Genomic DNA, 22,842 nt, shown 5'->3' with positions numbered 1-22,842 from the left:
CTGCTTATAATGTTGCAGCAATATGGAAAAAAATATTAAGTGGGGCTTCCAAGGTATAATCCTTAGTACTATTCCATATTTTTATATCCAGAGAATAATAGAAGGGAAGGTATGTGATAGTAGATTCCTGCACCGAACAGTATTTTAGGACCTGCATGTTTTCTTATGGTTCATAGATTCAATTATTTTATGATGTTGGAAATGTGGACATCCGAGGATGTTATTATTTTGATAAAAGAAAGGAAACTATATGCATTGATTTTACTATTTTTTTTCATCTAAGTAAAACTAACTAAAAGTTATGTCAATTTTAGGTTTAAAAATGGAAAAACTTGTGGCAGTTTAACCTTTAATATATTAAAGCTGATTTAATCCAGTTTATCCTCTCTCTCCTTTTCTTTTCATGAGAAATACAAAATGTAAACAATGGGATAGAAGACTAAGAAATAAGAAGTGCAGCCCTGCTGTTTCTACATGAAGCTAAAATATACACAAGATAAGCATGAAACCTTTCACAATTCACAATAGCATACAATACTGATAGCGCTACCTTTTCATTTGCCTGGGTTACCCAAAAATGCTTCTGATTGTTCTCAAATAAATATAGTCAGACCTACTGATAAATTATAATTGATGTATTATAATGTTGAAATATTCAAGTTTTTACCCTTAAAATGTTGGTTCTTAGTTGAACCAGAAAGTATTTTAGAAGTTTAAGGTTTTTTTCCCCATGGCCTCTGAATGTTGTCTGTATTGATGACATTTATTCCTTTGAATTGAATTATTTTAGTTTATATAGACAACAGTATTAAATGTTCAACTTAGTCTGGCAAAACTAGCATAAAGAATGCAATATGACCAGCCACTGCTGTTGCAAATAATCAGAGTGTTTATCTTATATACAGTTTAATGTTATATAGTAATTATCAGATACTACAATTCCACCATTTTAAGTCTTGATGGTTTACTGATTGATTACAGGCCATAAAATTGTTCTTGCACTCTTAGTGACCAAAAATATTTTCTCCATGGTTATTTGTCCCTAACCTGATGCTTCAGCTCTTTCAATGGTGCACTGATGGTTACTGTAATTGAATATAGAGCAGGGCTGTCAAACTCCCGGCCCATGGGCCCAATGCATCACATGCTGGCCACACCCACACATGGTTTAACGAAGGGGGAAAGTCCCGATACGTCATGTGACGCCGCAGTGATGTGAGTTTGACACCCCTGATCTAGAGCAAGGAACTTTCCAACAGGAGGCAGAATCACAGAGGACCTTATCCACTTTTTCAAGATCCACAGGTTCAAATACAGTATCTCCCAGATAATACTACAGGACACCAGCATGTCAATTGCTTGGATGTTAACCATCAAATTCACAGCTTTTAACAAATATGATCAACTTTATCTATAAAATGTCTGACCAGTGGTTCATATTTCTTCCAACCATTTGTCTACGCTACAAAAAACCCCAGTGCTGATGGCCATGTGCAATGATGTTCTAGAAGTACCTTCACTTCACTATCTTTAATCAAAGGCTCATAACTATGTCTGATTATCATCAGTAAAAGTAGAGCAAGTAGGGATAAAAAGAAGTGAAAAAGTAAGAGGAAAAAGAATAGTGGTTCAAACAACAGGCAAATTAGGTGAAAATTGGAATAGGTGTGTGTGTGTTATACCAATTATACCATGTTTTTTTATATTTCCTCTGCATTTTGGATAACCAGATATTAAGTGGATAAGATTAAACAAAGGTATATTTATCAAACTGTACATTATTATAGATTGTAAATTTAAATGTATTTTGTAGACTAGCTTTCCCTGGCCGCATTTGTAGGTGGATTATAAGATTTCTAACAGATAGGAAGCAGCAGGTGAAATTAGGTAAAAATCACATCAAATACCTGTTCAATTAGCACAGGTATGTTTCGTGTGGTCTATCCATTACTCTTTTCTCTCTCTACCAATGATTGCACATCAAAGGATCCCTCTATTAAAGTACTGAAGTTTGCAGATGATACAACATTGGTCTCACTCAAAATGGTGATGAATCTGCATATAGATGGGAGGTTGAACAACTGCTCCCGTGGTGCAGCCAGAACAATCTAGAACTGAACACACTTAAAACCGTAGAGATGACAGTAGATTTTAGGAGGAGCCCTCCTATTCTAACATGTCTTATACTGGGCAACACAGTATCAATTGTGTTGCCCAGTATGAGACAATAGAGACCTTCAAGTTTCTGGGTTCTATAATCTCCCAGGACTTGAAATGGACACCTAACGTTAGAACCATCATTAAAAGGCACAACAAAGAATGTTTTTCGTGTATCAACCCAGAAAGCGCAGATTGCCCAAGGAGCTGCTGATATAGTTCTACAGAGGAATTATTGATTCTATCCTTTGTACTTCTATAGCCGTCTGGTTTTGTATAGCAACTAAACAGGTCAGGCACAGATTTCAACAGATAGTTAGGACTGCAGAAAAAACAACTGCAACCAGTTTTCCTTTGATGACCTGTATACTGCACAAGATAGAAAGAGAATTGAGAAAATATCTACATACCCCTCACATTCTGGACATAAACTGTTTCAACTTCTCCCCTCAGGAGAAGCTACAGGGCATTGCATGCCAAAACAATTAGACACAAAGACAATTTCCCCACCATGCCATCACTCTGCTAAACACATAATTCACACAGCACTATCTATGCCTAAGGATATCTAACTATGAAGCAGGACTGTATTATTATTATCCTTCCTATTACCTACTCCTATTGGTATGTTATGACTATCACTTTGTTGGTTATATCTTATGATTTTAGATTACAGATTAACAGTGTTGGAAGGGACCTTGTAGGTCATCTAGTCCAACCCCCCACCCAAGCAGGAGACCCTACACCATTTCTGACACATGGCAGTCCAATCTGTTCTTGAAAGCCTCCAGTGATGAAGCTCCCACAACTTCTGAAGGCAAGCTGTTCCATTGGTTGATTGTTCTCACTGTCAGAAAATTTCTTCTTATCTCTAGGTTGAATCTCTCCTTGATCAGTTTCCACCCATTATTCCTCGTCTGGCTTTCAGGTGCCTTGAAAAATAGCTTGATTTATTATTGCATTTTATGATTTATCGCTTTCTTGTTTGTATTTATATATACTGAGAGTTTATGCACCAGAGATAAATTCCCAGTGTGTTCACACTTGGCCAATCAAGAATATTCTATTACATTCTGTTCCATTATATACTTTACCAACTCCCACTAGATGGTAGTATTTGATCATCCATGATATTCTAAGTCTGAATGTTCATCCAATTTAAACTGCTCTCACTCCAATTTGTTCTCTCTGCACTGAAATCTGTATGACTTGCTTCAAAATAAACATATTAATGTTCATGTGTATAGATATTATTAATAATTTGCAAGATATTTGTATCTAGAGCATTACAGAAGGATCAATATTCCTTTGGCATATTATTATGAATTAAGAAAAGTCTCAATATTTTCCTCAGATAACATCTGATTTGGTGATCAGACCTCCCACAGATATCTTGGAAATACCTCTGCCCAGAATGCTTGCTTAAATATTAGTCCAGAAATACTAATACAATTATTTATCGGAAGAAAATAGTCAGAATGAAGTATCAGAGGTAAATAAGTGACATTTGATGTCTAGAAAAGAACAAAATATTGAGTTTCTGTTGTTGCTTCATTCCTCAGTTTTCATTCTGTATCATCTAAGCATGCTTATCTTGAATGTTGCAATCTCTTGATTTCTTTTTTAAAAAATCCAGAAGTGTATCATATATAATTGATGTTTGGAGGCTAATCATTCTTTCTTATCCCAATCCAGTTCACTTTGCTGTTGTAGGGTTAAAGGGAAGGGAGCTCTTTTGAGAAAAAGTAGATAGAAATCTCAATAAATAAACAAATTTAGTTGCTTCTATTTGTAGGCTTCATATCCCTGCCTTAAACAAAAAAACCAAAAAGTATCCCTATTTAACAGAGGCAGACTTTGATAAAACACATTTACTGCCTCTGATAGATTTTTATGCAATAAATGCCTGAATGTGGATTTAGTAGGGACACATTTATGTCAGCATATAGCCCTCAATATAATTCACAGATGGCCTCTTCCATTATATGTACATAAAACTGATGGGCATTTGGTTTCCAGAGTAGTCAAGCTCTCATCAGAGCTCCACGCTTGTTCCCTAGCAACTGCTAAGGAGGCTTACTGCCTCAGATACCAAGACTTCATCATTTGTAGCCATGGATTTAACTATACGTACCTTATTTTTATTCCATCTAATTAAAAAAAAAACACCTACAGTATGTCTTAAAACTATTCGAGCTGACTGCCATTATTCATTTCTCCCTACCTTTCTGATAATCATAGAAATACACTATATTGCCAAAAGTATTCGCTCACCTGCCTTTACTCGCATATGAATTTACTGTAAGTGACATCCCATTCCTAATCCATAGGGTTCAATATGACCTCGGTCCACCCTTTGCAGCTATAACAGCTTCAACTCTTCTGGGAAGGCTGTCCACAAGGTTTAGGAGTGTGTTTATGGGACTTTTTGACCATTCTTCCAGAAGCGCATTTGTGAGGTCACACACTGATGTTGGACGAGAAGGCCTGGCTCTCAATCTCCGCTCTAATTAACACCTTTGGGATGAATTATCGGGATGAGGTCAGGACTCTGTGCAGGCCAGTCAAGTTACAATAATACAATACAATAGTAGAGCTGGAAAGGACCTTGGAGGTCTTCTAGTCCAACCCCCTGCCTAGGCAGGAAACCCTATACCGTTTCAGACAAATGGCTATCCAACATCTTCTTAAAGACGTCCAGTGTTGGGGCATTCACAACTTCTGGAGGCAAGCTGTTCCACTGATTAATTGTTCTAACTGTCAGGAAGTTTCTCCTCAGTTCTAAGTTGCTTCTCTCCTTGATTAGTTTCCACCCATTGCTTCTTGTTCTACCCTCAGGTGCCTTGGAGAATAGTTTGATTCCCTCTTCTTTGTGGCAACCCCTGAGATATTGGAACAATGCTATCATGTCTCCCCTAGTCCTTCTTTCTCTTAAGCTAGACATACCCAGTTCCTGCAACCGTTCTTCATATGTTTTAGTCTCCAGTCCCCTAATCATCTTTGTTTCTCTTCTCTGCACTCTTTCTAGAGTCTCCACATCTTTTTTACATTGTGGCGACCAGAACTGAATGCAGTATTCCAAGTGTGGCCTCATCAAGGCATTATAAAGTGGTATTAACACTTCACGTGATCTTGATTCTATCCCTCTGTTGATGCAGCCTAGAACTGTGTTGGGTTTGTTGGCAGCTGCTGCACACTGCTGGCTCATATTTAAATGGTTGTCCACTAGGACTCCAAGATCCCTTTCACAGTTACTACTACTGAGCAAGGTATCACAGTTACTACTACTGAGCAAGGTATCATCATCTAAGTTCATCCACACCAGACTCTGTCATCCATGTCTTTATAGACCTTGCTTTGTGCACTGGTGCACAGTCATGTTGGAAGAGGAAGGGGCCAGCTCCAAACTGTTCCTACAGAATTGGGAGCATGGAATTGTCCAAAATGTCTTGGTATGCTGAAGCATTCAGAGTTCCTTTCACTGGAACCAAGGGGCCAAGCCCAGCTCCTGAAAAACAACCCCACACCATAATCCCCCCTCCACCAAACTTTACACTTGGCACAATGCAGTCAGACAAGTACCGTTCTCCTGGCAACTGCCAAACCCAGACTCGTCCATCAGATTGCCAGATGGAGAAGCGTGATTCGTCACTCCAGAGAATGCGCTCCACTGCTCTAGAGTCCAGTGGCAGTGTGCTTTACACCACTGCATCCGACGCTTTGCATTGTACTTGGTGAGATATGGTGTGGATGCAGCTGCTCGGCCATGGAAACCCATTCCATGATGCTCTTTGCGCACTGTTCTTGAGCTAATCTGAAGGCCATGTGACGTTTGGAGGTCTGTAGCGATTGACTCTGCAGAAAGTTGGCGACCTCTTCGCACTATGCGCCTCAGCATCTGCTGACCCTGCTCCGTCAGTTTACATGGCCTACCACTTCGTGGCTGAGTTGCTGTCGTTCCCAAACACTTCCATGTTCTTATAATACAGCTGACAGTTGACTGTGGAATATTTAGGAGCGAGGAATTTCACGACTGGATTTGTGGCACAGGTGGCATCCTATCACAGTTCCACGCCGGAATTCACTGAGCTCCCGAGAGCGACCCATTCTTTCACAAATGTTTGTAAAAACAGTCTGCATGCCGAGGTACTTGATTCTGATTATTTGGATGGGTGAGCGAATACTTTTGGCAATATAGTGTATGTCCCAAAGGTGCTTTTCCAAACGGCAACTGGATTTTCTTGGTTTTTAAGATCTGAGCTGATGAACCAAGGAAACTTCTTGGATGAGAAGCGAAACATTTTCAAGAGAAAAAAAAACAAGAAAGTCCAGTTGCCCTTTGGAAAAGCACCTTTAGGACAACCATGACCTAGATAATTGAGGATCTCCATAGACACAAGGACTATGATGCAGCCTTTATGGATTATGACCAGGGACACCCAGGTTCAGATCAACCCTCTGCCAAGGAAACTCACTGGCCAAGTGACTTGGCTCTTAGCTCTAACCTAACTCAGATATTTATTGTTGTGGGAATACAAGAAAAGTGGGTGCAAAGTAAGGTAAGATACAAAAATGTCAGCCACAATTTGGAGGAAACACTATTACTATCCTCTTTGTACTAAGCCAGTGATTCTTAACCTCTGATCCGCGGACCCCTGGGGGGCCGCAATGTCATCCCAGGGAGACTGCAAAGACTTGAAGAAATGTTACGATTTAAATCTTGAGTTAAGTCTTGGGAGCCGGTGGCCATGGTCTGTGGCCACAAAAGGGATTTAAAGGTGGTCCCTAGTTGAAGAAAAGGTTTGAGAACCAGAGTGCTAAGCAGTTGCTCCCAAATGAGTGAGGCTAAGGACTGCAATTTAATCATTGTAACTGAGCATCTTTACAAAAAGCTGTTGTAGTGAACTCAGTACAGAGCACCCCAAGGAGGAGGTTTACCTTTATAAGTGTATTTTCAGGCAATGATCAACGTTTGCAAACAGCCTTACAATATAGGGAAAATGTTTGAATGGTTGTCTCGATCTCGTTAGGTTAAGAACTAGATCAGTGGTTCTAAACCTGTGGGTCGGGACCCCCTTGGGGGTCGAACGACACAGGGGGTCGCCTAAGACCATTGGAAAACACATATTTTCGAAAAAATACGGAAAACATAAAATAATTTTATGGTTGGGGGTCACCACAACCTGAGGAACTGTATTAAAGGAAGGTTGCATTAGGAAAGTTGAGACCCACTGAACTAGATAAATAACTTAAATGCAGCCTTAAGCCTCAATAATATGGCCTACAGAAGCTACAAAACGCCTTTCCCATTCATCTAAAAAAAAGGCCTTCGGGACTCGTAATTACTGCCTCTATGCAACGAAAGTGAAGGAGATTCTGAGCGCGGGTCGCAGGAGACCAACGCTACGCCCTTCGCAAAGCAAGAAACCGAGAAGGGGGCGGAGAAGCAAAGGTGGGCAGTGCCCTCACCTAAAATGGTTGTTGTGGAGCCGAGACGCTTCACGATAGGTAACCTGTTGAAGTGGAGTCGAGGGGTTTGATTGGCTCGGGACAGGCCTTGGCGTGACGCCCGTCCGACCTCAGGGGCCGAGGGGGTTAATTTTGGGTGGGCGGCGACGACGCTAATCCCTGTTTCTTCCTACCTCAGCTGGGCCCAACCCGAGCGCGTGTGTTGCCACCCACTGGCTCCTCCCCTGCCCTCGGCATGGAGGATCGGGGGGGCGGCTGGGAAGAGCAGCGGGAGCCGTACGAGGAAGAAGGCGACCCAGGCGAGAAGAGGGCTGCGGCAACCGCAGAAGACGCAAAGGCAGCAGTTCCCGTTGGCGAAACGCAGCCAGAAAGCGAGGAAAAGGCGGCGGAGCAGGAGGAGGTGGAAGCGGCGGTGGAGCTTGAATCGGACTGGAACTTCATCGACATGGAGACGGTCTCGCTGCACGATCTGCCCCATGCGCTGATCGCCTGTAACCTGCCGTTGGCCGTCTTCTTCGCCGATGGCCCCTGCAGGGTGGGTGAACCGGCGGGAAAGGCGAGCGGGTGGGGAAAAGAGGGGTGGAGGAGCTGCCTCGCTTTCCGAGGGCGGCGGCGGCGGGCGGGCGGGCGGCCGTGTGTAGGCGCGTGCTTTAGGGTGTCTGCCCGCGAGAGAACTGACAGATCAGGCCGAGAGGAGGATGGTGGCCTCGAGAGACCGGCCGAAAGACAGGCCTGACCGCCGTCCAGGAAAGCCAGCCGCGGTGGTAGATGGCCCCGCAGGAGGTCAACATCTGGAAGGCGGTAGAGCTGCTGCCGTGGACCAGGAACACAGCACTGTGAAATAAGGGGTTAGCGGCCGAAAGGGGCTTTCCCGTGGTGGTGAACATTCTCTGCGGGAGCGTTCATGCCCTTCGGGAAAAGAAGTGTGCCAAGGAAGCCCGAAACCCACACTTGAACATTCTTAAGGCAACAGTTTGGTTGGTTTAGATGTCAGCTGCTCATCCTGCGTGGACCCAGGTGTGCACCCAGGAACATCTTCACGATTTGAGTTGGAGTTTTGACTCCTCCCATAGTTAGGAAGGGGACAAGAGCTGGGCAAAATAGGATGCACAGAATGCTGTGGCAGCATCACAAAGAAATCTTTTGAGCTTTCTAATCTGGGCATTCCTTCTTGGATGAAATGAACGTAATATCATCTCTTTTGTGCTTATTTTTAAAAAAATCTCCAGCTAGATTAGATTCTAGCAGGTGCTTCTAGTAGCTGCATCGTTGTGTTGGAAAGATATAGCTTGGTTCCCAGCTCATTAAGAATTTCCATTTCCAATTTCCAAGAAGTGCTGACCACTTCTGGGTAACCTACATTGCTACTTTACAGCTAAGTGCTTGGGTGGAGGGAGAATACAGTGGAGCAGTTATCTGCCAAATAAATATGTTTATGTTATTCAGTGGGGAGAAAAAGATCTTCAATTAACTTTTTGGATACTGTTACCATTGTAAATGATATGCCCCTTCCACTTACTAAATCATTAATTATCAACCCAAAACTATTCATGACCATATGCCCTCATGATATACCATTACAATGTATTTTTAAAAAGGCTACTTTTGCGTTGCTTTACCATTTAATCAACTTTTATTTGTCAATTCATGTTCTCTGGCTTTTGCTGAAGAAGCACACTAGCTTTTATACACCTTTTTTTGACCTGTAACACTGCGGTCTGTCCTGCTCTCAGATTAATATCTGATAAATTTTCAATCTAATTTGGCAAGCCACTTTTATTGTACAGCAGCTCATGAATATTTTAAGAAATTACCTTTTATGTCTGTCTCCTTTTGGTAGAATAAAAAATAAGATACACTACCTTCCCCCCCCCCCCGAAAATATGCTCAGGAGTTTAGCTTAACAGAATAGCTCTAGCCCTCAGGTACATTACTTAAGAAAATCAGAATGGGACAGTCATCATCTCCCCTCCCATCAGAATTAAAAGGCCCATTGCTGTCAATATTTTGGTGGTTGCAGAACCCCAAAAATAGCACCTAGGGAGCAAATTAGAGGTGGCCTTGAATCCATATGAATCAGACCTTTTGTTAACCTTAAAAGCCTTGTGACCATACACTTAGAGTGCATCAATTTCATGCAAATTCCTGGCTTCTAGCATACCACTTCATGCTTCTTACCAGTGAGATTGTTCTGAAGAGATTTTTCTAAAATTACTTTGAAACAGTTCACTCTATAGTTTAGAAGATTACAGTTTTAAGAAATTACCTAAAATTTACTCTGAGCCAATAAACATTTTTATATTCTTTAATTAGGATGTAAAGGACTATTTAAAAAAAACTTGGAAACCTTAAATAAGCCACAGTACAGAAATGCAATGTTGTTGACAATACCATGCTGTTCAAGACTTAAAAATGAAATCATCCCTGGATCTGCCACAAGAGGGTGAAATGACACCACTTGGTTGGTAAATGTCTTCCAAAGAAGTTGATTTAAAAACCCAGTTTCTATAAAACCTGGAAGTGTAGTACAATATTTAATTTCTTTGAAAATTATTTTGCAGGAATTTCTATTATTACATATACGCGCCATAAAATGGCTGTTTATAGCACTGTAATCCAGAGGTTTTTTGTTCTAGAAGCAACCACTGAAAAAGAATCCAAGACAAGTGAAAATGAAAGTAGTATGGGTAGTTTTTAGAGCTTTGGTGTTGTGGTAAGATGATCAGCAGAGGAACTGTAAGAAATATGGGAAGAAGTAGTAATGGAATACAGCATGGGTGTCAAACTAGCAGTATCAGGTTGTCATCATGTGATGCTTCATGGTGTTTTTCTCTTCCTGGACCTGGGATGGGTGTGGCCTGCACATGATGCCTCCGGCCCACAGGCCGCCAGTTTGACACCCCTGGAGTACAGCATGAGTATGAAGAGGGAAATGGTGGGGCTTCAGGGTGCTTGTAAGCAGAGGCTGTGACAGTTTGAAAATCATCGGCCCCGAGTCCCTTCAGGGAGAGGGGGCGGTCTATAAATTCAATAAATTCAATAAAATTCAATTCAATTATAGTGATGTCTTCATGGGTAGCAGATATGGCACGGGGGATCCAGCATCATGTTCAGGAGAGTATCTTGTGTTGTAGCTAATGGCATGTTTAGACAGACTGCCATCACTTGGAACTATCAGCTATAATCAAATCCAAGCCTCAACAGTGAAAATGAGCTGCCATTTGACTTGAGGAACTGTATTATAAATTTTGAGAGGAATCATATTCCACTTATTTGACATGGAATTATCAGCCCAAGTCTGAGAATTTTGTGGGTTATTTGTTGGAAAGCAGATTGGACTGCCACAGTCAAATCTCAAGACATTTCAAAGAAGGATTGGAAGGGAAATTGGAACAGTCATTCATCAGGTGAGGGAACAGAAATGACTATGTGCTTTGTGCTAGAGTGGGAGTACATGTTCCCTTTAAACTCAGGGAAGGCAGAGTTAAGAGTTTCATAGAAATATAAAGGTAGATATATCAGATGAGACAGATTGGTTACTAGTGCAGTGGATGCTGCCTGACTGTTGGAAGTAGCTATCAAGAGATTGTACTAAGGTCTATGTAACCCTAGAGCCATGACGGTGAATCTATGGCCCTCTCTGTGGGCACACACGCCATAGCCAGCTGCTCTTCTGTGTTTCGCCACGCGCATGCGCGCTGGAGAGCTGCTTTCTTCCAGGTTCTGGCACACACATGCATGCGCCAGAACCCAGAAGAGAGCAGCTGGCCGGCGCTCATGTGCTCTAGACCAGCTGGCTGGCAGGCATGCGTGTGATGGAACCCAGAAGAGCAGCTGGCCGCTGCATGCATGCGCATTGGCCAGCTGCTCTCTTCTGGGTTCTGGGACTCCAGTTCGGGTGCAGGCACAGGTGTTCCAGTTTCGGCACTCAGTGCCAAAAAGGTTAACCATCACAGCCCTAGAGGGTACAGAGCTCTGGTTGAAGAGAGTGGGTGTGCCATGTGCATGCGCGCTTGTTGGGCGCTGCACGTGCCTGCACAGAGCAATAAAATTGCTCTGCACATGCACAGAAGCAAAAAACAAGATGGCGGCACCTATGGCGCCACCAGGAGAACTGGTTCGGGGGCATGGCATCCCTGGGTCACTGCTGGTTCCAACTACTACCAGTTCAGCCAAACCAATCCGAACCGCTAAGAACCCACCACTGCAGAATACCAATATGTTTCTGCAGTAATTTCATCCATACATTGTTTAGAAATAATTCTAATTTTAGGGCTAAAAGTTGGCTGGTCAAAATATGTTGACACTAGGACTTTTTTGTAGAGTCATCTGATTTTGTTTCAAACTTATTGATAGAGAAATAGGTTTTAGTTCTGCCCCCATGGACTAAATCTCCTCCTACCCACTTTGTCAAAATTGTCAGGGAAGTAACAGGTTGAAGCTATGGTGAATTTTTCTTTGGTAACGAGGGTGATGACACCTTTCTGCAAGAGGCAGTGATAACTAACTGCTATCCAGAGAAATTCTAGTATGTTTCCTTTGGGGTAAAGATGGTGGGGCAGAATTGTACAAGGCTCTTGATGAAGCAAATTATCTAAACAGTTGGGATTCAGTCTAGCGTATGCCTCTGAGAGTATACATTCACATAATTGGTATTCTTCTTTACATTTATCATACTTATACATTTATTATTTCATTTAATAAGTTATAATGTACAATTTGGGTTGCTTTATTTACCATCCCTTCCTCCTTTTGTAACACCTTGTTTTCCCTTTCTTTTCTCCCTCACTCCCTTCTTTACTTTCTTCCTTCCTCCTCTCCTTCTCCTCTCTTCTTCCCTTACCTTTCTCTTACTCCTGCTCTTCCTCTTCCCCTTCCTACCCTCTCTCCTTCTCTTTCTCTCCCTTCCATCCTCCTCTCCTTACCTCTTTCTTCTTTCCCATCTTCATTTCAATCTCTCCTTCTCTCTCACTTTCTTTTTCTATTATTGTTGGTGTATATTTCAAAACTCAGTTTATGTTTCCTTGGGATGGTATTTCCGTCAGCCCAAATATAATTTAGTATCATTTCTTATTCTCTTACCTTCACTAGTCTACCCTGGACATGTTTCCCCTTTATATCTCGCTCTTGAATATATACTTGTATATTTAGTATTTTCTTTTCTGTTTTCCCCTTCTGTCTCTCCCCCCCCCCCCAATTTCCATTTAATAATGTGTCGTCTGGGTACTTTATCTTCTCCCTAATGTTGTAATGGATCTTGAATGAGCTGGGCAACTAAGATGACATTGATGGAGATAATGGAAGTTCTGCAAAATTGAATGTATGCCCTTGTACATTGCAATCAGAGCCTATCAATGAGTTTGGGCCCTTTATCTGGCCACTCGCTTGTGTTCTTGCAATCTGGTGGTTAACTGTCTTCCTGTCTGTCTTACATAGCCACACGAGCAATCTGCAGGGGCTCCGGTAGACTACATTGGAAGCATCTCCCACTTTCAAACAATCTTAAAGATCATTTGGAGGTGGGAGATACTTCTAATGTAATCTATCAGATCCCCCTGTGACTATGTAGGGGAGATGGGGGGGAACTAACCACCAGATTGCAACAACACAAGCAAGCGGTCAGGCAAGGAGACTCAAACTCATTGGTAGCCTCACTGCAATGAACAAGGACATACTGTACATGATTTTATGATTGTTGGACAAGCAGGCAAGCAAACAGCCAGAGAAGTGATTGAAGTCTGGGAAACGGGCGTCTTGTCAGTCAATATGCTGATTTACCACCAGCCTATCAAATACTTATTGTGTTTCCCCCAAAATAAGACAGGGTCTTATTTTCTTTTGACCCCCGAAATAAGCACTTGGCCTTATTTTCGGGGAGGTCTTATTATTTCTGAGGTGCAGGAGGCAGCAAGCGTGGCCACCTCATGGCTGCTGCTGTGTTGCAATATTTTTCAGAGAGGGCTTATTTTTGGGGGAGGGCTTATTTTAGCGCATGCGCTCAAAAGCCTGATTGGGCTTATTATCTGGGGAGGGCTTATTTTCAGGGAAACAGGATAAGAAGTGAGGGATTGGCAGCACAAGGAAACAATAGCCAACAACTTAATAGCCAACCATCAACACCCCAATCTGCATCAAAAAAGCTACATACAATAGGCACTACATAAATACCACACACAGAATAGCCCAAAGAACACTCACTGCTAAAGAGAGTTCCCTGAAGATGGACTCTAGCATGAGTCCAAAAACTCAGAAGACTAAACCTCTGGTCCCAATAACCAACCTGATTGGATCCTGCATATGATAGCCTCTTTTGTCTGAGCACCATTATTTACTGATTGGCTTCTAGGTTCAATTAAAGATGCTAGTCCAATTCAAGTAAATTCTGTTGATTCAATAACACATCTTATAGTGGAAATAAGAAATAAGTCTTCTGGGTGAAGGCTCCCTTATTCTGGTACCGTTTATCCTCAGAGACAAGTATGACCTCATCCCTATTGACATTTCAGAGAGAAATAGTTAAGATCTAGCTCTCCTGTAGAATAATGGGTCTTTCAGCTGTGGAGGAGAATGAGTCTGCCCATTGATGGCATTTATTTTATATGTTTAAAAATAGTTTTTGACAAGTGTTTCGGGGAATATTTTCAAATTATAATTAAAATAATAATATGGAACTATTACAGAGAAATGATGAATGGAAAGTGGAAATATGTTTACTTTAAGTTCCTTGCTTTATATTTAAAATCTTTCCTTCCTTTTTCTTTCAAACTAATCTGTCTGCCAGGTTCTGCTTCTCTTTTAATTTTTGTTTACCTCAATTTTGTTGTATAGAGGTTAAAGGGATAATTGAGGAAGTCTGAAGAAATTCTCCCAAGTATCATTAACATACTTTGGATTCTTGCTTTTGCTTAAGGAAACAGGTTATTTATAGTTTTGCATTTTTTTTATGGTTCTAAGTTTCCATTTGAAGTTATAAGAAGATTGTTCCACTTATTTCTTTGTACCATCTAGTTTCCATTCTTTGAAGTATCATATAACATGATAATGGGTAGATAGTGGGTACAGTAAAGCGCTCTTCTCTAGGGAGACATTCCTTTAATGGCACAATAGAATAAATGCCATTAAATAACACTTTATTATTTTAACGGCAGTGCTATACATGAAATACTTTTTTTCTAAAATGGCAAATAAAGAAGAAGAAATTATAAAAAATAAAAGTATCTAAGAACAATACTGAAAGTTTTGAGGCTCAAATGATAAGCAGGAATGTTAATGAATGCATATCAAATAATTTTAATAACATTGATTTTATAGTAAATTGTATCTAGAACTAATTTGTATCTACCTAGAAGGGATGTGTGTACGTGTGTGCAATCACACTTGCTTCAAATCACTTTTCAAAGTCTTGTGTAACAATTTGGACAGTAGCTTTTAGCAGTATCTGGAAATGAAACAGACAACTTGGGTTGTGTCATACCAGTCAAAAGTTCCACATATGCACCTAGTGAGAAATTTCAGAGCTCCTTGCTTTTTATATTGTATCAGGGTTCTCTGGATCAATAGTATGCTCCAGAAAAATAATTGCTACTAGGGTTTTAAAATTTATACCATGTGGCAGCAGAGATCCAGAAGATTTATATACAAAGCAAATCAGAATTTGTATACATGAACAAAAAATGCATCAAGGCATGGCAAGTTCAAATTCTGTTCCTATAGATATAAACAAACAAACAAACCAACCAGAATTAGTTCTCCTTTAACAGATTTCCAACTTTGTGTTAAATATTTTCTTAAAGGACCCAGAAGAAACAATTGGCTGTGAAATATATTTATTTAATAATTGAATTATTTCTTTCAAACAATTCTTTGTTTGCATATGAGGAACCAGGAATCAGCTAAAGCAAAACAATTCAAATTACATCTTCTCTCAGTCCCAGAAGAAGAGGAAAGAGAACATGCAAACTCATCAACCCAGCAACTCATGCAAAGTTCATTCCTACTTATATGCACAATATTACACTACAACGATAAAAACAATCTAGATGCAGACATTTATCAGTAGAAGACAGAATTCAACAAGGACCAATTGTCTGACAGCAATGCACTGCTTATTTTTGCTGTTTGTATTGCAGTTGGACATCTACTTTAGAAGTAAATAGAAATCAATTGCAAGCATAGGATTTGTAGTTATGATCGTATGAGAAGAAAGCTTTACAGCCTAGGAATGGAGACAGGATCACTTGAAGCCCTTATGACATAACTGGCACTGACTCTGGTAGCAATGATGCAAGCTTGAAAATTTGATCTGTATTTTGTAATTAAGGAACTATTTATAGAATTGGGTGTTTGTTTTAAATAGCTACATGGGAAAATATAGGGCAGAGTTTGAAAAAAAATAGTAAACTAGATAAACAGGTAATTCTTCAAAATTAAAATTAGACAAAGATTTAAGTATTTAAAATTAATTTAGTAAATATACTGCAGTTCTAGTGTAGTTAAGTATATTGCTAATGGTTCTGTGCATCATGATTTTATCTTCTGAAAATCTAATCTTAAGGCGCTGCAGTATGTTTGGAGTATAAATACTTCATTATTGAAAGTTCTAGTAAGTTGGTATTATTTTTAGTTATTTGTGACTATCATTTGGAAATTTAAAAGAATAAACTATGATGTTTGTAGAGAAATTATCTTTGTCTTTTAAATTCATTTCTGCCTAGTTAGAAAAATGGCAGCAAATTCTTTTATTTCTAGCGCTTTAACATTTGTAATTAAAAGGAGCTAAAATAAAATGTATGTTAACGGTAGTCCTAGCAATTATATTTTGTATTTTCTATTAAAGAAGGAAAGATATGAATGGATACTTTTAACAAGATATATACATCTGGATAAAGAACCAAAGTAATAAAAGATGTAAGAATGTAACTTATTAAATGAATAATTGTTTCTCCATCGAAAATGGGAAAGAATTACTAAAACAATTGAGAGTAAGACTCTGAATTCCTTTATGCTACTGAAACCATTTTCTAAACTTGCAACGAAGACAATAGTTATCCAGTCCACAGTAATTATGCTGCATTGAACCTATAGAACATACTAATATGTCACCAATATACCAATGCCAGCTTTCAGTCACTTGCTCTCAGCCTAACTCATCTTATAAGGTTGTTTTTGTGGGGAAAGGAGGAGGAGGAAGGTGTATTAACTATGTTCATCTCCTTGAGTTACTTGTTAAATAATAAAGGCGGGACAAAAATAAAAAATAAAAATAATTAACATCATCAAAGAACAACATCTGCCTATCTCAAATCTTTGGAAAGGACTCAATAGGTGGACAAAAATGCCAAATCCAGTCACATCTGATTGTGCAACCAAGCCAAATAGTAATAGCAGGTTTCTGTACTACAAGCTTACTCTACGTTAGTGCTGACATAAAAAAAACCTTTTATGTTAACAATAATTGAACTTGTGGAAGCAATATAAAAATATACACAAAATTGTGTCACAGGTGTTGTTTATATGGCTTTTGATTTTTTTATTTAAAAGACAATATTTTTGCTTATACTGGTTAAGGCCAACATGCACAATATTTGTATAATAATAAGAGGGTGCTATCTTCTCAGGTGGGTAGTAGCCACCTTGAAATCTATTGTCTGTTACGTTAACTGTTCATTGCATGCTATAAACTGAATGACTATTTTAATATGTATGTCTTATTTTGGGGTATTATAAAATGTGAGATATAATAAAAATGAATAGATTTAAAACATAAAGCCCCTGTAAAACTTAATTCAGCTCCTGCTGACTCTATGGATATATCCATGTATTTTTCTTGGCAACAGTGCAAAGGTGATCTCCCGCTCTTCCCCTCCCCACCCCTTTTATTGAGACTCCATGTGCACACACACGCACGCACGCGCACACACACGCACACACACACACACAAATGCTCTTTCCTAATCAGGATTGCCTCATTATCTTTGATTCAAGTGCAATCCTGTCCTTTTTAAAAAAATAATGTGAGTTTGGCTAGGTGTCAGGATGCTACTATCTCTTGAAATTATTAGTGATGTGGATAAATGTTTACTTATTTTCTTCCCCGTTAATTATAAGGTTAGTCTATTTTACCAAATGTTAGTATATGAAAGGTCTCGTGGGCTTGATATTTATGCTGGTCCCCTTGTAACGGGCCTACAAGTGTAAGCTAGATGCTCTTTTACAGCCTAATGTTTTAAAAGCACTGTTACAGAGGGTTATGGAAGCCAAATAAACTAATGTATAGTGTTTTTATATCAAGGGTATAAAAACACGATTATATTCTCTATAGCTAGCTAAAAACTGCAGGTGGGGAGGAAAACAAAGTGATCTTTCTTTTCTATGATTTCTATTCACCTATAGCCGGGATGGCGAACCTATGGCATGGGGAGCCATTTGCCAGGGCACGCTTGCGCATGCGAGTGCTGGCCAGCTGAGTTCACCCTTTTTAAAAGCCATTTTTGCCCTCCCCAGGCTCCAGAGGCTTTATAGAGCCTGGGGAGGGCAAAAAGAGCCTCCCCCGCTCCCCACAGAGGCCCTCCGGAGGCTTCATGAGCTTCCCTGAAGCCTCTGGAGCACAAAAAAACACCCCTATGAGCTAACCGGAAGGTTGGGAACGGACTTCCGGTTTGCTCGGAGGGTTGTTTTGAGCGCTCCGAAGGCTTCAGGGAAGCCTCCTGAAGGTCCCTGAAGCCTCCGGAGGGCCTCCCGGGGGGGGAGGCTGTTTTCACCCTCCCCAGGCTCCTATAAAGCCTCTGGAGCCTGGGGAGGGTGAAAAAAGCATGCAAAAAATGGGGGGGTCGTGCCTGTAGTGCGTGCATGCGCACTGGGGGGGTCGCACATTGCATTATGGGTGTGGCACGCCCGCCCACAACCCCCCTGCGCTCCTCCCACTTATGGCACACGAACCAAAAAAGGTTCACCATCGCTGGCCTATAACTAACAGCTTAGTACGTGAAGAAAGTTACAAGAGAAAAATAATTCATATATTTGTTAGATTTATATTACATTTTTGCTCAGACGTTTGGGAATATAATTCCTTCCGCAGTAACAAACTTTTGAGGTACTTTGAGTTAAGAGATAATGACTGGCTCAAAGTTAGTCATCCAGCTTCCATGTTCCATGTAGCTTGAACCCGACTCTTCCTGGTGTCAGTCCAGTACCTAAACCACTGTACTATGTTGGTTTTCCTTTTATTTTTCAGGCAAAAAACAATGATAGCTACACACATCATCTCATGTAGAAGCAATTCTTAGAACTATTATGTGCCACCTGGAGGGCTGTTAGTCTTTCATAGCTAGTCCAGAGTGAAACTAAATACAGAGGCAGGCAACCTATAATCCTGTAACACACAATTGCATTATGTCACAGAAATTGGACAACTCAATGTATGTGTTTCTTCAGCACAACTTCTAACTTTTTTTTGTTGTTCATATTTTTTGTTAGGAGAGGTGAGTTTGAGGAAGGAAAGGGTTTTCTCATGAAATCCTCCCATTCCATCCTGGGGAAAAATGGGCTGAAGAGTGATATAAAAGCATCAGTATATGATCTCCTTTGGCCTTCTAGAAGACCAGGAAGTCAATTTGGAATTCCCAGCCTTCATATATTACTCATCCTTTACATAAGGTTTAAGAAGTAGGGCAGTTTTGTAATGTAATGATTTCAAACAAATTATTTCTACACAATAGTTTATTAAACTAGTTCGTTTTAGCTAATCTGGTTAAAATGGTAAACTGATTTATCTTTATAAATGAAAACAGGAGAGGATGTCCAAGCCAGGCTGATTCTCATTCTCAAGCCAGAAAGGTGCCATTTGTTCTCCAGTTATTGTTGGACTTCTGTGCCAATCATTCCTCATCTCAAACTGCCAAGAAATTCACAAGATCTGAAGGACCCCAGGTCAGGCTGCCCATCCCTGCATTTAAACAATAGATTTCTATTCCATTCCATTATATTCAAATGCAGCTGTGGTGTTAATGAACCAATGGAGTCTAAGTGATCATTCATCTAGAAACAATATGCCAGAGGTGTGTTTACTGTTTAAAAAATTGTGTTTATAACTGCTAGCTATGTGAACATGAAGTAGACATTTGCTTTTTTCAGTATATTGTTTGCATCAATTGGGAGTATGGGATTGAGAGACATTACTGATGATCATTCATGCCCTAGTCATCTTCTGTTTAGATTACTCTTAATGGCTTTGCACAGGGCTACCAAAGGCCCTTTGCAGGGGTGGGCTTCAAAAATTGCAGCAACAGGTTTGCTGCCCTGTTGCTGGATGGGCGTGGCCATGGTGGACATGGCCTAGTCAGCCTCCTGCACCACAAGGGGGGGCATTTTTCACCCTCCCCAGGCTCCAGAGGCTTTCCTTGAGTCTGGGAGGGCGAAAACTGCTTCCCCCGGGCTCCAGAAGCTAGAAACAAGGCCGTTTCTGGACTTCCGGAACCTCTGGTAGGCCCATTCCCCCCCCCCCCCACTCCGAACCTCCACACAGGCTCTGCTCTTACCTGGCATGATGAATGGGCCAGCCAGGGTGGCATTTGGGGCTTCGCTGAACTAGGCAGAATCCTAGCTAGAGGATTACCCAAACTCGTGTGAACCCCCAGCAGTCCACCCCTGGAAATTACCAAGTATTGTCCCATGAAATGAGGAATGTGTTCCAATATCCCCAGCAATGATTGTGCATCCTCAGGAATTGCATCGGCTGCCTGTCAGCTGCTAGTTGTAATTCAGGGTGCTAATTGTAAATATCAATATGTAAAAGGCAAAACATACATTACCACAAAAATTCACAATGAATAATGGAAAAAGTAGCTATTATGTTGGGAATAATGCAATCCCTGGTTAATACCTTGGAGAATTTGTAATTAGAAGTACAACTCACGTATAATTCGAATGGTCTTCAGGGAAATACTTCATGGTTTTTCCATAGAAAGAGCAATTTGTATGAGAAGATTTCCAAGATGTCTGGAAACTGGAATATATTGTAAAGCACATACGGAAAGTGATTTGCCATTCTGTTGTTATCATAGTATTATGCCATTCAGGTGACTCATTTAAAAAGGCTATTCACAAGTTATTGGGCAACTTTCCAATTTATGATAATTTTCCAGCAATCCATTCTTGGGTACAGCTTGCCATGCTTAAGTTTTTCCTCAAACAGGAAACTTTTATGAATGTAAAGGAAAACACAAACAGGTTTAGTTATTAATTAACCTAGGAAAATTGTGTGGAGCTATTTTTAAGAACATGAGATGAAAAGCTTCTGGAGCTATTTTTTTTTTTAATGTCTGAATTTATGGATCAACTGCTACACTTCTAGAACGCAAATTTAGTGTAGTGGTTAAGGCACCAAACTAGTAATTGGGCAGTCATGAGTTCTAGTTCAGTCTTGGGCATGAAGCTAGCTGGGTTACTTTGGCCCAATCATATTGTCACAGCCCTAGGAAGAAAACAATGGCAAACCACTTCCAAGGATCTTGCAAAAAAAACCTGCATGGATTTGTTCATTTAGCCAGCTGGCTGGGGAATTCTGGGAGTTGAAGTCCACAAGTCTTAAAGTTCCCAAGTTTGGACACCCCTGCTTTAGTTGTTCCAAATTTCATGTGAAGCAAAATGAAGATGCGATAGGTAGACCATGGTTGGTGTATATGAACGCTTTCTTTTCTCCCAAGCAATTCCCTAATTAGGTGGAAGATCAAATTGACCAATTATAAGGTATGTTGGGAGAATAGTCAAGCAACAACTGAAGCCTCTACCAAGCTATTTGGCTATATGGCTCTTTTATTTAAAAGAATATTTCTATATGGTGAAAACTTGTTCCCATGAATATAAGTGGACCAAATCCACAACGAATTCACAGTGATAATTCTGATGAAAAATATGAACCCTTGATTTGAACTAAGTATGTTAAAGATGGCTGATATTTTGTTTTGAACTGTTGTGGTTCAGAGAACGTTTGCTACCTCAGTTATCTTCTAATAAGATTAAATTCTGTGAATATTGCTTGTTCTAGTGCAAAGTTTGAAAAATCTGGTTGGAATCAAATCTTTTTTTAATGTTAGATTCATTCGTTTTGGACTTTTCTATTGTGATTCATGTAACAATAGGTTCCTAACTTTTTATTTCCCTTTGTGGAATTGCTCTTAAGAGTAATTCCGGTGGAAGGGCTGGTATAGAACAAAATTCAGGCTGTTCTGTGCTAGTTAATCTAGTTATCTATTTCTTCCAGACCATGTCCTTAGTACTGTTTTAATCTTCAAAGCTTCTCTTTATTTTTTTTATCTCAATGACCATCTATGCTGCTGCTGATTATTATTATTATTGTTGTTGTTGTTGTTTTTGTTGTTGTTGTAGACTTTTTTGCTAATGCCATCTTTTGGTAGGTACAGACAGCAGTAGACTAGATGACGGATTTTAATAATAATCATTGCGAAATTTTAGAAACCACCAGTAGAACTGACAGCTCACTTTCTCCAGGAACTAAAAGATTTGTTTATTTAAATAACCTTTTTGGGGGAAAAGTATTGATGGTTATTTAATTTGATATGCTGGATTTTGAAAAACTGTATTTGTTATGGTGGCTTCCAAATCAATTTAAAAATGTAGATATCAATAATAAAAACGTAACTATCAATCTACAACTGAGAATTAAAGAAATGCCAGAGCACAGTGTAATGCCATATAAAGCTAATCAATCTAGATTTGATAAGTGGGACCCATTTATCAGCTGGGTCAGGAGAATAAACGGAACTTATGATGAATTATTTGCAATATTTTTCCATGAAATTTATAGCTATTGCTTTTTAAATCTTCCTCCCCCCCCAAACAAAATCTAGAAAAAGTAAGTTTCTTGTAAGGCATAAATATTTGAAATTCAATTTTTGCTATTCTTGTTATTGAAGCAACGTGCTAAATTCATAGAATAGTAAAAAATTAAAGCTTATAAAGCCTGAAATAATAAAAAAATAAAGGATATTTGCCTGGTTTTGAAGGTATATTAAGGTAGGCACAAGGTTAGCTTCTTGGGAAAGCAGAGGACAGCTGATGAGCCAAAGCTAAGAAAACTATAATGTTCAACTGCAATATCATATTTGAGAGGATTCAGAGAAGAGGCCTTTTTTCAGGGTTTGAAAAAATATGGAAAAATGAAACCTAAAAACTCTAAAGAATATCACAATTTTCTTT

The 22,842-nt window shown here is 39.9% G+C and overlaps 1 protein-coding gene across 1 annotated transcript in view; it reads left to right on the top strand.

Annotated features, from left to right (window-relative positions):
* Window positions 1-7,765: 7,765 nt before the first annotated feature.
* RCAN1 (regulator of calcineurin 1) overlaps window positions 7,766-22,842 on the top strand; it is a 31,284-nt gene continuing 16,207 nt past the window's right edge. Inside the window, exon 1 of the mRNA XM_081952191.1 lies at window positions 7,766-8,161. Coding sequence (XP_081808317.1) covers window positions 7,862-8,161 — 300 coding nt within the window. The 5' untranslated portion in view covers window positions 7,766-7,861. The remainder of the gene's footprint in view (window positions 8,162-22,842) is intronic.

Source organism: Natrix helvetica (assembly GCF_964273705.1).
Source record: "Natrix helvetica genome assembly, chromosome: 4".
Lineage (NCBI taxonomy): Eukaryota > Metazoa > Chordata > Lepidosauria > Squamata > Natricidae > Natrix > Natrix helvetica.
Note: the sequence above shows the minus strand (reverse complement) of the source record. Positions and strands in the feature narration are given on the sequence as shown.